General features: G+C 39.7%; 1 protein-coding gene across 1 annotated transcript; it reads left to right on the top strand.

Moving 5' to 3' along the window:
* Positions 1 to 568: 568 nt before the first annotated feature.
* Positions 569 to 11,575, top strand: LOC149289074 (aldehyde dehydrogenase, mitochondrial-like). Its single transcript, XM_089490966.1, has 13 exons — positions 569 to 688; positions 3,129 to 3,233; positions 4,355 to 4,495; positions 5,653 to 5,732; positions 6,134 to 6,245; positions 6,539 to 6,667; positions 6,752 to 6,865; positions 7,491 to 7,593; positions 7,856 to 8,040; positions 8,298 to 8,462; positions 9,638 to 9,795; positions 10,140 to 10,254; positions 11,543 to 11,575. The coding sequence occupies exons 1-13, from the start codon at positions 569 to 571 to the stop codon at positions 11,573 to 11,575; spliced, it is 1,560 nt and encodes a 519-aa protein (XP_089347092.1).
* Positions 11,576 to 12,509: the final 934 nt, after the last annotated feature.

Below are 12,509 nucleotides of genomic sequence, written 5' to 3' on the forward strand. Positions count from 1 at the left end.
TCAAGGGATATGACAAGACAAGAATTGACAGACTAAGACAAACCGATACATTTGGTGGAGAGAGCCCTGCTCGCAAGCTTACAATCTAGAGACATGTCAGGGCTATCAGTTACTGGTTGCGATATCTACTTATGTTTCCTAGCAGTACAATTGGGGCACCGACACATTATTGAGCTGTTTAGGCAAGCGACGCCAGACATTGTGTTCACCTAATTACAGTATTAGCAATGTCTTGCTCTCTAATACTTCACTTGGGATCCAGTATTACAAGGTTTAAACCGAATTACCCAATCAGTGTAATCTCCCCATGAGTATTTCCGTTAAAGCCAGTTACCGCCTCTGCCAGGGGAGACAGCAGCTAACACGCCGAGGGACCGAGGGTGGCCTGAAACTTAACCCCTTCGTGCCTGTATGTACTTTGAACTTGGTGTGATTGGCCCAGAGGCCCTTCATTTCGCAGGGAGTGAGAGGTGGGCGTGTTTATACCGTATTAATAGGCTGCTGCAGAAGCTGTCTCCTGGAGTTGGCTGTAGCTGCAAGGAGCGGGCTTGAAGTTATCGGGTGCACTATGCTTCGAACCGTCTTGTCCAAGTTGTCACCCAAGGGGCCACTGGGGGTCCAGATCAGCAGGTTCTCTGCAGCGGCTATTCCTGCACCCAACCCCAAACCTGACGTGCACTTTAACCAGGTAATTCCCCCCGCCCTGGGGCAAGTGAAACAGAAGCGGTGGCTTTTGGGGGCAGGCTTCAAAGGCTTCCAGGGGTTTGCGGAGGGCGCCCCTGGATGGGCGTGGCTTAGTATTACATAGCGCATCCTCTTGCCGCGTGTAGCTGCTTCACTTCGTGACTCTCTCTCAACTCGCGTACCCCGGGCTCTGCTAGGTTTTAGCCGCCGGGGCCTCTGGTAGCACTCGCTGCCCAGGAGGGTGCAAACCGCAGCCATGTTGCGTCTTGTCATAGAAATGTTAGCGCTCGGTCCGCCCCAAATGCACACTGTAAGCGTTTCACTCGGTGCCAAAACAGCCCCGTAGAAGCGGCCCGATAAGAGCTCGGGACTCCTAATAAACATTTTCATTAAAGGGGAACCCCCCCTCTACTTTTCTTGGTGTTCTGTGGTGTATGGAATGTTTCCTACACAAAGCTCCTCAAATAGTGACTTCTGATTTATTTCACTCGATTTTGTAAGTTGGTACTTGGTAACTGAAACATGATACACACGTGATGCAGCACAATCACGTTAACATGTATGATGTGACAAACATCCTTACAAAAGTGGGTAGTGTCACAAAAATAACTGTCTATTTGCATGTGATGTCATATGCGGCACGCCTGATGTCATCTGTGGATAGTGTCCGACTAGGAAAGGCGATGGTGAAATGTTGTGAGCAGTGGCTGTACTGCACTGTGGAATATGATGGCGCTATAAAACATGAAATAATAATAATGTACTGGGAAAGCTATACACTGCGGCACACCCCATCCATACGATGCCAAATGTTATGTAAGATTTGCTGCTCTTACTGTTCAAGGTTAAAAAAAACTATGCATTATGCATTGCTGTAATACACAATTTCTTACACCTATTTTTTCAATGAGGTAGGGTGAAACTACCATGTAAAGGGGTTTATTCACTAAATTGTTTGTTGCGAAGTTTCACTATTATCAGCTGGTGTCATGCATGATGCAATGTGTAAGGAAATCTTACAAATCCAGCGTGGAAAAACTTCAAATATTAGGACTATCCCGGCCTATACGCTTGAACGGCCCGTGTGTCGCTTCTATAAAAAAACAAACAAAAATAAAACCCTCTTTGAGCCTTTAACTTTTGTAATGCTTTTAATTTCTGAATCCTATAATGTATCCAAGGTTGCACAAAGGCTGCCAACAATAGTTGTGTAAATATTTAAAGAGATTTTGCGAATGATTGCAAAGCTGGCAGCCCTCCTTGTAGCCCGTGTAGACTTTAATCAGCGTTTTTTTATGGGCCAAATGGTTCTTATCTGCTGTCAATTTTTGCGTTTCTTTCGTTAAACTAGGTTTTTAGCCACTGTTAGCATTTATTGTTGGATTATGTTTGCAGTTTTTATGTAGGTAGAACTACTACATAAGGCTTCGCCAAGCAAAATGCCGCAGGAGGTGATGTCAAGGACCATGTAATTGTTTGCATTCAGCAATAATTGAGTTTAGTTAATGCTTCATAAAGGTTGATGATAATATATGGACCATTTGCTCAAATTTTATATACCCGTTAAACTTGCTTTACCTGCCCATAAAGTGGTTCTTTAATGTCACTTCTCTGTTACGCTCATCTCAAAGGTTGCGGAGATGATGAGCCATAACTCCTCTGCTTTGCAGCATTGGGAACCTCATTTGTAATGCTGTTACATTTCCTTCCCAGTAATAGTTCTGAATTCTGCCGTCTGATTCTGTCTCTATGACCCAAAAGCAGGCCTGCTAGGCTTTTGCCCCAATGGGAGATGTAGTCTTGCAGCAGCTGGAGGGCCACAGGTTGGACACTCCTGCTATAGCTCATTCATCCAGTCTGGCCTCCCCAGTTGACCCATGATTACCACGGTCTACGAAAGCAGGACTATCCTGCATAAAACCGCAAAGTTGGGAGGTATGCTATGTGGAACAGCTCCATTTCAACTTGGTAAATAGCATAGAAATGGAATTAACAAATAGTAATTTCCAGTTAGGGGTCCCAATTATTGGCTGGTAACCACTTAATGTAATGCCCAGATTTCCGAGACAATTGTAGACTATGTTCCTGGTAACACATGTATAAACATTCCAGGGAGAATGTATAAGGAACAAAGCAGCCTGAACCTAAATCACTTCTTATACTTGTATGTAATTCTCTTCAGTGTAACCTACTTCTCTGTTCAGACCTTTTGGGGGTATTCTGATTGACGCCTCAAACTTGCCACTGGAAATGTGGTCTCCTTCACCATTACAAGATTTGCAAGATGAAGCGGCTTGCTTAACTCGCAGCATACTTTCTGCTTCCTAGCTTGTAACTTTACCCTAGAAGCATTCACGCCTAATCCACATAGCTTTAGCTTTCTGCCAGCGTAAGATTTAAGTTTCTGAACTAAAGCATTCCGGTTATGGTGTTCTTTATTTCAGCTCTTCATAAACAACGAATGGCACGATGCCAACAGCAAGAAGACCTTCCCCACAATCAACCCGTCCACCGGAGAAGTCATCTGCCATGTTGCAGAGGGAGATAAAGTGAGTTCCAGGACAGTGTTTGCTAGAGGCTAGTTTGGTAGCTGGATACATTATAAGGCATGTACTGGGATACAAAAGATCAAGTTACATAGCATCTTGCTTTTGGCAAGACAGCCCTACCCTCCCAATTTTGTATGTAGAGTTGTAGATGCCAATTTTTTTTTTCTTCTTTATGTTTCAAAATATAAAGGAGGGGGATGGCCTGCAATGACATGAGACCGTTCTGAAATGTACTGGAGATCTGTTGAAGACATGGCAGAAATATTGTGTTATGCAATAAATGTGTGCACTTCAGATTAGTAAACAGGCAAAGCATTCTGGGCTGAAAATAAAAAAAAATAAAAAAAAAATGACCATATCTAGCAAACTGCTGTGAAACAAAGAAATATTATTATTATTTCTGAATCGCCCACTACCACACAGCTATTCCGTTTCTTATGGTGTTCCCAAAATTAAGATTTATATCAATCGGTTTACATAGCAATTAGTAGTTTGTTTTTTTTTTGTTTAACTATGCAACACTTCTTGGATTTTAACTGCTGTTTATTAAACGTTCCTTATTAATAATAATTATATACTTGTCTAATGACAAGCGACAGTGATAAGAATTCTTTTCTCTTGGACTCAATGGATTTGTTTTAGTAATCTTGCGTGTGGGGGGGGGGGCAAAGTCAATTCAATTCCTAGACACTAAAACAATGCTGGTGCCCTAATTTACAGGCAGATTGCTCTAATTGTAATCTGCTTTGTGACGAACATATGGTCAAGGTGAAAAGATCAGAAAGGAATCCTTTGTGTTAATTGTTCTTTTTCACCTGTTAAATGACACTTAATCAGGATTAACTGGATCCACTTAATAAAAAGTGTTAATGTTAATGGACAATAAGCCTCCTATAAATAAACCAGTTGATGGGCTAGTTTATATATTTTATGCAAATTTTTTTTTTTTTCCCTACATCTTCTTTATGCCACATTATGTAGTGTTTCAAATAACATATATTTAATTTACTTGGCAAAAAACGTTTATTTAAGAAACCAAGTACCTTACATCTATAGCCAGAATTTAACATTACTTTACCTTAAGCCCTTCTTTAGTTTGCAATCTATACCTATCCTTTCAGGCTGATGTGGATAAGGCTGTAAAGGCAGCCAAGGATGCATTTAAACTGGGATCACCATGGAGGAGAATGGATGCCTATCAGAGGGGTTTGCTTCTAAACAGACTGGCCGATCTTATCGAGAGGGACCGAGCCATTTTAGCTGTAAGTAATAGTATGTGCCTCAGTCCTACATTCAGCAAGACTCATTATCTTTACCAGTCATGGGGTGCATTGGTCCAATTTGATTTGTTTTAGGGGGATTGTCATAATAACTTTGTCTACATACGCCCTTAAAGTATTTTAGTTTCAAATACATGCGTCGCTAGTGCGAATGTCTAGTACTTTCCTCATAAACCTCTACAGTATATGGTGCTTGTGCTGCTTGTTTGGCTTTATTAACAGCATTTAACTGGGCTACTTGTGTCGTATGATGGCCGTTCCAGTTTTATGTGGAGCGTTAAAGCGCTTTACATGCCATCTTTTCGCAGTTAAGCCCTCTGGTTTTATTATTATTGCAAGCGTTGGCGCAATGAGCGGAGCCTGTTGCAGCATTTAATTACCATTGTCTGCGCTACCATAGTCTTTATTTGCTGTATGTTTAATCATTGACCTATGTGCTGTAAAACATTCAGCATGCTTATCTTTAAGACCCAAAGTTTGAGGAACCATGTTTGTTTTGCACAGCCACACGTTAAGGAAACGCAACACTGAAAAACTACATATATTACTGTCCAGGCATTATTGGGGACAAAGAGAACCTGTCATTTTCCCCCTTTGTGCTGTGTGACTGTAACAATTTGTAAGCCTTGATACACGTGAGCCAGACTGAATACATCTAGAAGGGGTATTATGTTTCAAAGTACATGAATATCTTTCCCTGTATAGCAGATTTGTGTTCTCCAACATTCGTAGGATGTTAAGCTTATGCAAAGATGAAATAAAATAAATGCCTCATTCCATATGCACCTGCAAGGTCTTAACGTTAATAAAGTTGGGTAATGGTGTTTGCAGTTTCAGAATGTGTAATCCCAAAATTAATCCAAAGGTTTCCCAATTTATCCTGGGAGACGGGAACTAGATGTAGGCTAGTATTGTCACGGAAATAGATGGCAGCATTTGAAAGCGTAACATTGGGGTATGAACTGAATCTCAAACCTTGAGGTCTTAAACAATTTACGCTTGTAAGTACATGGTGTGAGGGATAATGAATATCTAAATCAAGTTCATAGGACTGTTAGCCTTATGTAATACAATCTGCCCTTTTTTATTTTTCTAATTATTTTCCTGTTTAGCTGTTAACGTAATATTGTTTTGTTCAGAATTTAGAGACTCTGGATAATGGGAAGCCCTATGCAATCTCCTACTCGGTAGACCTGGATTTGGTAATTAAATGTTTGAGGTAACAAACACCAGTTGAAATATACCTACTTTTAAGATAAATTTGCTTTCCAACATTTAAAACTATGGATGTAAAACCTTGGTGGTGTGAAAATATGTGTGTTTTATATTTGAAATTGCAAATGCTTTTAGCTTTTTAAAACAAGCGAAGCTGTGTTTTCTTTTGTCTAGTTTTTGATATTGCATCAGTTTTCTGGCTTAAAGAGGGTAATAATTATAAAACATCACTCTAATATTTATAATTGTACCTTAAAACAACAAACGGCACATGCCGATTCATTTGTTGAAATTACTGGTATTAGAACCCTAAAAAGTGTTAGAATGAACATTGGTGTTTAGGGTACGCATGAAACCATTTTCCCCTAATAGGTTTGATCAGAAGTTTTTATTTCTTTGTATCAGGTATTATGCTGGATGGGCTGATAAATGGCATGGCAAAACCATTCCGATTGATGGAGATTACTTTACCTACACCAGACATGAGCCGGTTGGAGTCTGTGGACAGATCATTCCGGTAAATAAATAATGGGATCAAATAGCTGGCAGTTGTAGGATTATTCTTCCCAATTTACTTTTTTTACTCATGCTTCCTGCAGAAAACACCCTTGTAAAGCACCAGAGAAGATGGTGCAAATTCTTCAAACTAAATACTCTGATAATGCTTAATTTGGGTTCATTATTCTTTTGACACTGAATAATTTCTCTGTTGGCTCAGCCTGAGAGGGCAGAGTTTAAATAAATTTAAAAAGAAAAAAAACAGAGAATTGGAACTGAAGGTCAAACCAACAAGTTTATTTTTATTTTTAGTGGAACTTTCCCCTTCTGATGTTGGCTTGGAAGTTTGGTCCCGCTTTGGCCACTGGCAATGTGATTGTCATGAAGGTTGCAGAGCAGACCCCTCTCACAGCACTGCATGTTGCCAGCCTTGTGAAAGAAGTAAGTGGTCTGCTTACAGTCTTACGCCTGAGAAGAAAATCTAGTTAAGGAAGGCAACTGTTTAAACACTTATTCTCCCCCCAGGCTGGATTTCCACCAGGAGTTGTGAATATAATTACTGGAATGGGTCCAACTGCTGGAGCCGCCATCTCCTCTCACATGGATGTGGATAAAGTAGCCTTCACTGGCTCTACAGAGGTAAGAACAGACTATCTGAAAGATGCCTTCATCAAAATAAGTCCAGCCCTCTTCATCAAAGTGTTAATTAGTGGCACCCAAAGAGTTATTTTAATTGGAGTTGTAGTAGATGTTTCAGGGGGGTAGTAGTGTGTGTTTAATTTTTTTTTTTAATCTATTTTTTTATGGATGTAAATGACACTTCATGTGTTCATAGTGCCTGCCTATAACCCAAGACTGATAATTGATGGGCTACCCAATGCGATAATGCTATTACCTACTTTCAAATGATGTTGCAATATGACATTCTTAAGTCTTGCAGTTTAACTTAAAGTATGTTGTGTACATAAGCCAGCAGCCATTCCTATTAATAAAGGTCCGTGTAAAATTTAATATTGATGAGAACGCTATTGAATCAAATACATCATCTTCTTACAACCCTTAAATGATACACAAGTGGAGATATGAGCAGGTACTTGCACATTTTGCTGAAGAGCCATTATTATTTAATTGTAATGGTATTGGAAGCACTCTCTAGGAACAGGGGTGCATATCATATCACCCCTGCGCAATATCCTATGTATTAGTCCAATGCCGACTCTCTGCCATACTCTGTCATACTGCCAATATGTTCGCTTTGTTCTAGGTGGGTCGTTTAATTCAACAAGCAGCTGGAAAAACTAATCTGAAGAAAGTGACCCTGGAACTTGGTGGCAAGAGTCCCAATATAATATTTTCAGATGCTGACTGTAAGTGTACTTTTAGGAAACTGAATATGCATATTTTGGTTCACGTGGTGTTGTCATAATGCAAAGATGGATAGATTGAAACCCTGACATTTTTCCTCATGAACTCTACATTTTGTAATAACCATATCATGGTGGCATCAATGGCTTTGCTAGTCGGCCATGGTAGATGATTCTAGAAGAAAAACAATCTTAGACGTTCTTACATCTTCTGTCATTTTTTACCGCCTATAGTTATATAAAAGCGCTTTTCTTTTCTTACCAGTGGACTGGGCGGTGGAGCAAGCCCACTTTGCCCTGTTCTTCAACCAAGGTCAATGCTGCTGCGCTGGCTCCCGCACCTACGTCCAGGAAGATATATACAATGAGTTTGTGGAAAGAAGTGTTGAGAGGGCCAAAAACAGGATTGTTGGAAACCCCTTTGACTTCAAGACTGAACAAGGTCCTCAGGTGAAGTGCAATAACCAAGATATATAATGCAAACTGCAGTCAGATTTGATGGCCTCACAGTTTTATTCACAAAAATATCCAATTTTGTTTTTTCTGATCTGTCCTATTATTTAGCATTCTGTTTGCATGTGATCAGTTTCCAAATAGTGATGCTATTGTACATTTACACCATTTGTATTGGGTTTTGTAAGTGACTGACTACATGCCTTGATGCCATCAGGGTTTCATGTCTTTTAACCCTGTTAATACCATTTCAGGTGGATGAAGATCAGTTTCACAAAGTTCTGGGTTACATCAAATCTGGAAAACAGGAAGGTGCTAAATTGTTGTATGGCGGAAACCCTGCTGCTGATCGGGGGTATTTCATCCAGCCCACGGTCTTTGGAGATGTGTCTGATAATATGACCATCGCTAGAGAAGAGGTATGAAAGGCTTGGAAATCCTAGAATTCCTAAATGTTCCACTGTTGTTGTTGTTGTTTGTTATTATCTTTTATTTATATAGCGCGAACAATTTACGCAGCGCCTCTTACAATGCATATATTCAAGGGGTATGACAAGAGAATTGACAGACTAAGACAAACCGATACATTAGGTGGAGAAAGCCCTGCTTACAAGCTTGAGGGAATGGGGTGACAAACATAAGGCACAGAAAGGGTGAGAGGTAGTTTTTTGTTTTTTTTTGTGGGGGGGGTGTATCAGTGACGGGTGAGAGGTAGTGTGGGAGGGTGAGAGGTAGTGTGGTGGTTGTTTCAATGACAAGGAAGTTCTAGCAGCTAAGGTGGAATGCTTCTCTGAAGAAGTGGGTTTTGGGATTTTTGTTGACTGTTGGGAGGGAGGGTGAATGCTGAAGGTTCGGTGGGAGTATTTTCCAGAGATATGGGGCAGCTCAAGTGAAATCTTGTAGACCGGAAAAGGAAGAGGTGATAAGTGAGGAGGAGAGCCTTTGTTAGGGCAAAGTTAAAAACTGGAGGGAGTTTATGGTTGGAGATGATAGGAATAAGATTGGTTAGGTTGAGCATGTTGGTTGAGAGTGATAGGAATAGGGAAGAATATGCAGGGGACAGAAGTAGCAGAGCAAACACAGGCAGGTTTCACATATAAAGGTTAGTGTAGATACTGGGATAGTTGTGATGGCAGAGAGATGGAGAGGGATGGGATTTGGAATGGTTTAATGGGGAGAAGTGGGTACTAAAGAGATCCAAAGAGTTGGTGCCCTCTACTGGCATGTTTAAATAGATCTGGTAATTAACTGTCTATATATTAAGACAACACTGGGGCGGGTAAGAAGTCAGTTGTTGTGGGGATGATGGAGGAGTGAATTGCAGGCTTTGAGGGCTGTAATAGAGAGTGTTAAATAGTGTTAAAGTGGACGGGGGCAGTAAGAGGGCAGATATAGGAGATAAGGGGTTAGTGGAGCAGAAAGATAGAAAGTAAAATATCATAAATCACATAAACCACTTTGATTTTATTTCATGGGTAGATTGAAGGTTGGGGCACAGGGTTAATGTTTTTTATCAGATTTGTACTTGAGATAAGATGCTTATACAGACTAAGGCGTTATTTTGCGTCTACAATCTATTACACTGTTTTCACAGATTTTTGGGCCTGTGATGCAAATTTTGAAATTTAAGACCGTTGAGGAGGTCATTGAGCGAGGAAATAGCTCAATGTATGGGCTCGCAGCAGCTGTCTTCACCAAAGATATCGATAAAGCAAACTACGTGTCACAATCCTTGAGGGCCGGGACAGTCTGGTACGTCCGAACAAGTATTACTTGTTAGAATATTTTTCAGATCCATCTCCTGGCCACATGTCATTAACTATGTGTGTGTGTGTGTTGTGTAGATTTTATTTGTTTAGACTTTTGTATACAATTCCTAAGAAGCACTTATTTAGACATGACCATTCCTTTTAAAGCGCGCGCACACACACTGGCTGAGTTAACCTTTTCTCATGTTTAGTTTTAAATTCTGCCGCTAAGGGGATAAATTGGGAACTGTCTGGGGCTTTCACTTTATTTAATTAGTGTGTGTCATGTATTTGCTAAAAACTTTCTGCATTGAGAAGGTCAAATCTCCCCTTTTGAATTTGTTTCAGGATTAACTGCTATGATGTCTTTGGAGTTCAAGCCCCCTTTGGAGGATACAAGGCATCTGGTACTGGTAGAGAGCTTGGAGAGTATGGTCTGGAGGCGTACACCGAAGTGAAAACTGTAAGAAGTTTCTTAATCCTATGCTACATTGAATGTGTGTGTGTGTGTGTGTGTGTCTCTCGTTCTGGTGGGTATCACTGTTGACACCCAGTGGAAGTTCATTTGAGGAGAGAATCGAGAGGATCTTTCTGGCCCCTGGTGGGCTCTCCTATTGCACCCTCTGGCTGGAATTATTGCAGTGTCTAATGCAAAAAAAGAAATTTTCAACTGCTTTTTTTATTTATTTAATAAAATATTATTTCCACTTTAAGAGAAAAAATAAGTCAATATTATTAAAAGATGCCATATGGGGTAACATACAAAGCGTACATGTGGCCCTCTAAAACATTTAATAAAAAAAAAGAATGTCGGTGGTAACTATAATCGGGTGATGTTGCTGGACATAAATTGAGTCATTGTTTAGGTGCAGCACTAACAGTATAGGAGAACATTTTAAGTAAAATTACAAAAGTGTGTTTTGTGAGAGTGTGTGTGTTTCTATGATTTTTAAAATAAGGCCCTACTTCTCATGAACAAAATTATGTATAACTTGTGCGAGTTTATCAAATTATGGAAAAGGGAAATCATAGCTGAACAAAAATATGGTAAAGAGAGAAATATCTTGCTCATTCAGGGACCGAAGGTGTTAATATTTACACCTTGAACACATTACATCTGCAGAAAATGTTATTGATAGAACAAACTCCCTTTTCCTATGTTTTTTCTAATAAGTGTGCCATTTACAAGTTTAGCTAAGATTGGTGCTCGGTAATGGGCACCCCAGCCATACCACGTATTGTTACAGGGGTAATGAGTTCTCTGCTACTACTGGCGCGTTTCTCTCCCGCTTGCCCTTCAAGGCTGCCCATGCCATGTAGCTCCTTCCTTCTGTTGGCATTCTGAGACTGTCATATGCCAATCCAAATCATGTTGAAGAAATTGGCAGAAGTGTTTTTTAAATAGTCATGGAAGACTCTACAGACATACAGAGTGATCATGAAGGAGCATAATTGCACACTGGAGTTACCCAGTGGGATAATCTTGTTCCACATGCCTGTCTGTTTTAAAATCCACCGTTTTCATACTTGACAATTACCTTCTTGAATTCATAATAAATTATTGCTTATTCCTCATTTGGTGGGTTTGTTTATGGTACATATGCTGAGTGGTCCCTTTAAATTTAAATCTCGTATAGATTGGTTATGGCACATAACCTATAGATTCACATACAAGTCCAGTATAATGTACCATTTTTATAACTACGTATAATTGTTTTGTTGAATCTAATTTTATTTTTTTTTTTACCCAGGTCACTGTAAAAATTCCCCAGAAGAACTCTTAAGAGCATATTCTCCATGACAAAGATTGCGAATGACATCAGATTAAGAAATCTTCTTTTTTTTATTTTTTTTTTTTTCTTCAAAGTTTGGAACTGTGAAATACTGGGGTTCTCATTTGCTCCTTGTTGGAAGAGAATTTTTCTAAAACTTTTAAATTTGTGCTCACTATTAGACTTCCAAGTTATACTTTTATACCAGCAGCCGCTTAACACTTTCCATCGGCTTATAGCATTTTATGGTAACTGCTCTTCAGTTTTACATACTTTTTTTTTGCCTTTTTTTCACTATATAAACCATACCCCTTTTAATTGCTCAGCTGACTAGAGAGCTGTATAGTCTCTCTCCCAAACGTAACTGATGGCATGTGGATGGTCTAGGTGAGGATTCTGGTACACAAACTCTGGCACTTATTTCTGACCACTTTAAAGTTCACAGCATATAATTGGAGTTTGTTGCTCTAAAGTTTTTTTTTATCAGTCACCCAGTGTTATAGGAGCTCTGAAATGTTTTAACTTGCAATTTTCTTAAAGCTGCATGTGCTCACTCGCAGTTCACTGGAACACTTTTCACGGTTTTTCAACATTGTGGCATAAAAATAATTCTAGAAATTGTTGTCTTATGTATTCTATTTATATGTAACTGTTTTTTGTTAGGAAGTAGAGATGCATATGACTGGTTTCTGTTGGTTGCGTGAGGTTATAAAGTGGCAGCATACACAGAGGTATTGTCAATTCATAAGAGAGGGGTGCAGAAACTGAAATATGCAACTTTAAGGACACTTTACTGGCTTTACATTCAAGTAGAATAAGCAAGTGGGCACAGGACCAGGAATAAATATTCACCAAAGAATGTAAAGAAATGAGTAAACTATCTAACTCCCAATCCTACAGAATAGCAAGTTCAGTGATTGGGGTATGTGACATGGATAGACAGTGT

This window comes from Sceloporus occidentalis, unplaced genomic scaffold, assembly GCF_023333645.1.
Source record: "Sceloporus occidentalis isolate IW3139 unplaced genomic scaffold, rSceOcc1.0.p SCAF_48, whole genome shotgun sequence".
In the NCBI taxonomy this organism is placed as follows: Eukaryota; Metazoa; Chordata; class Lepidosauria; order Squamata; family Phrynosomatidae; genus Sceloporus; species Sceloporus occidentalis.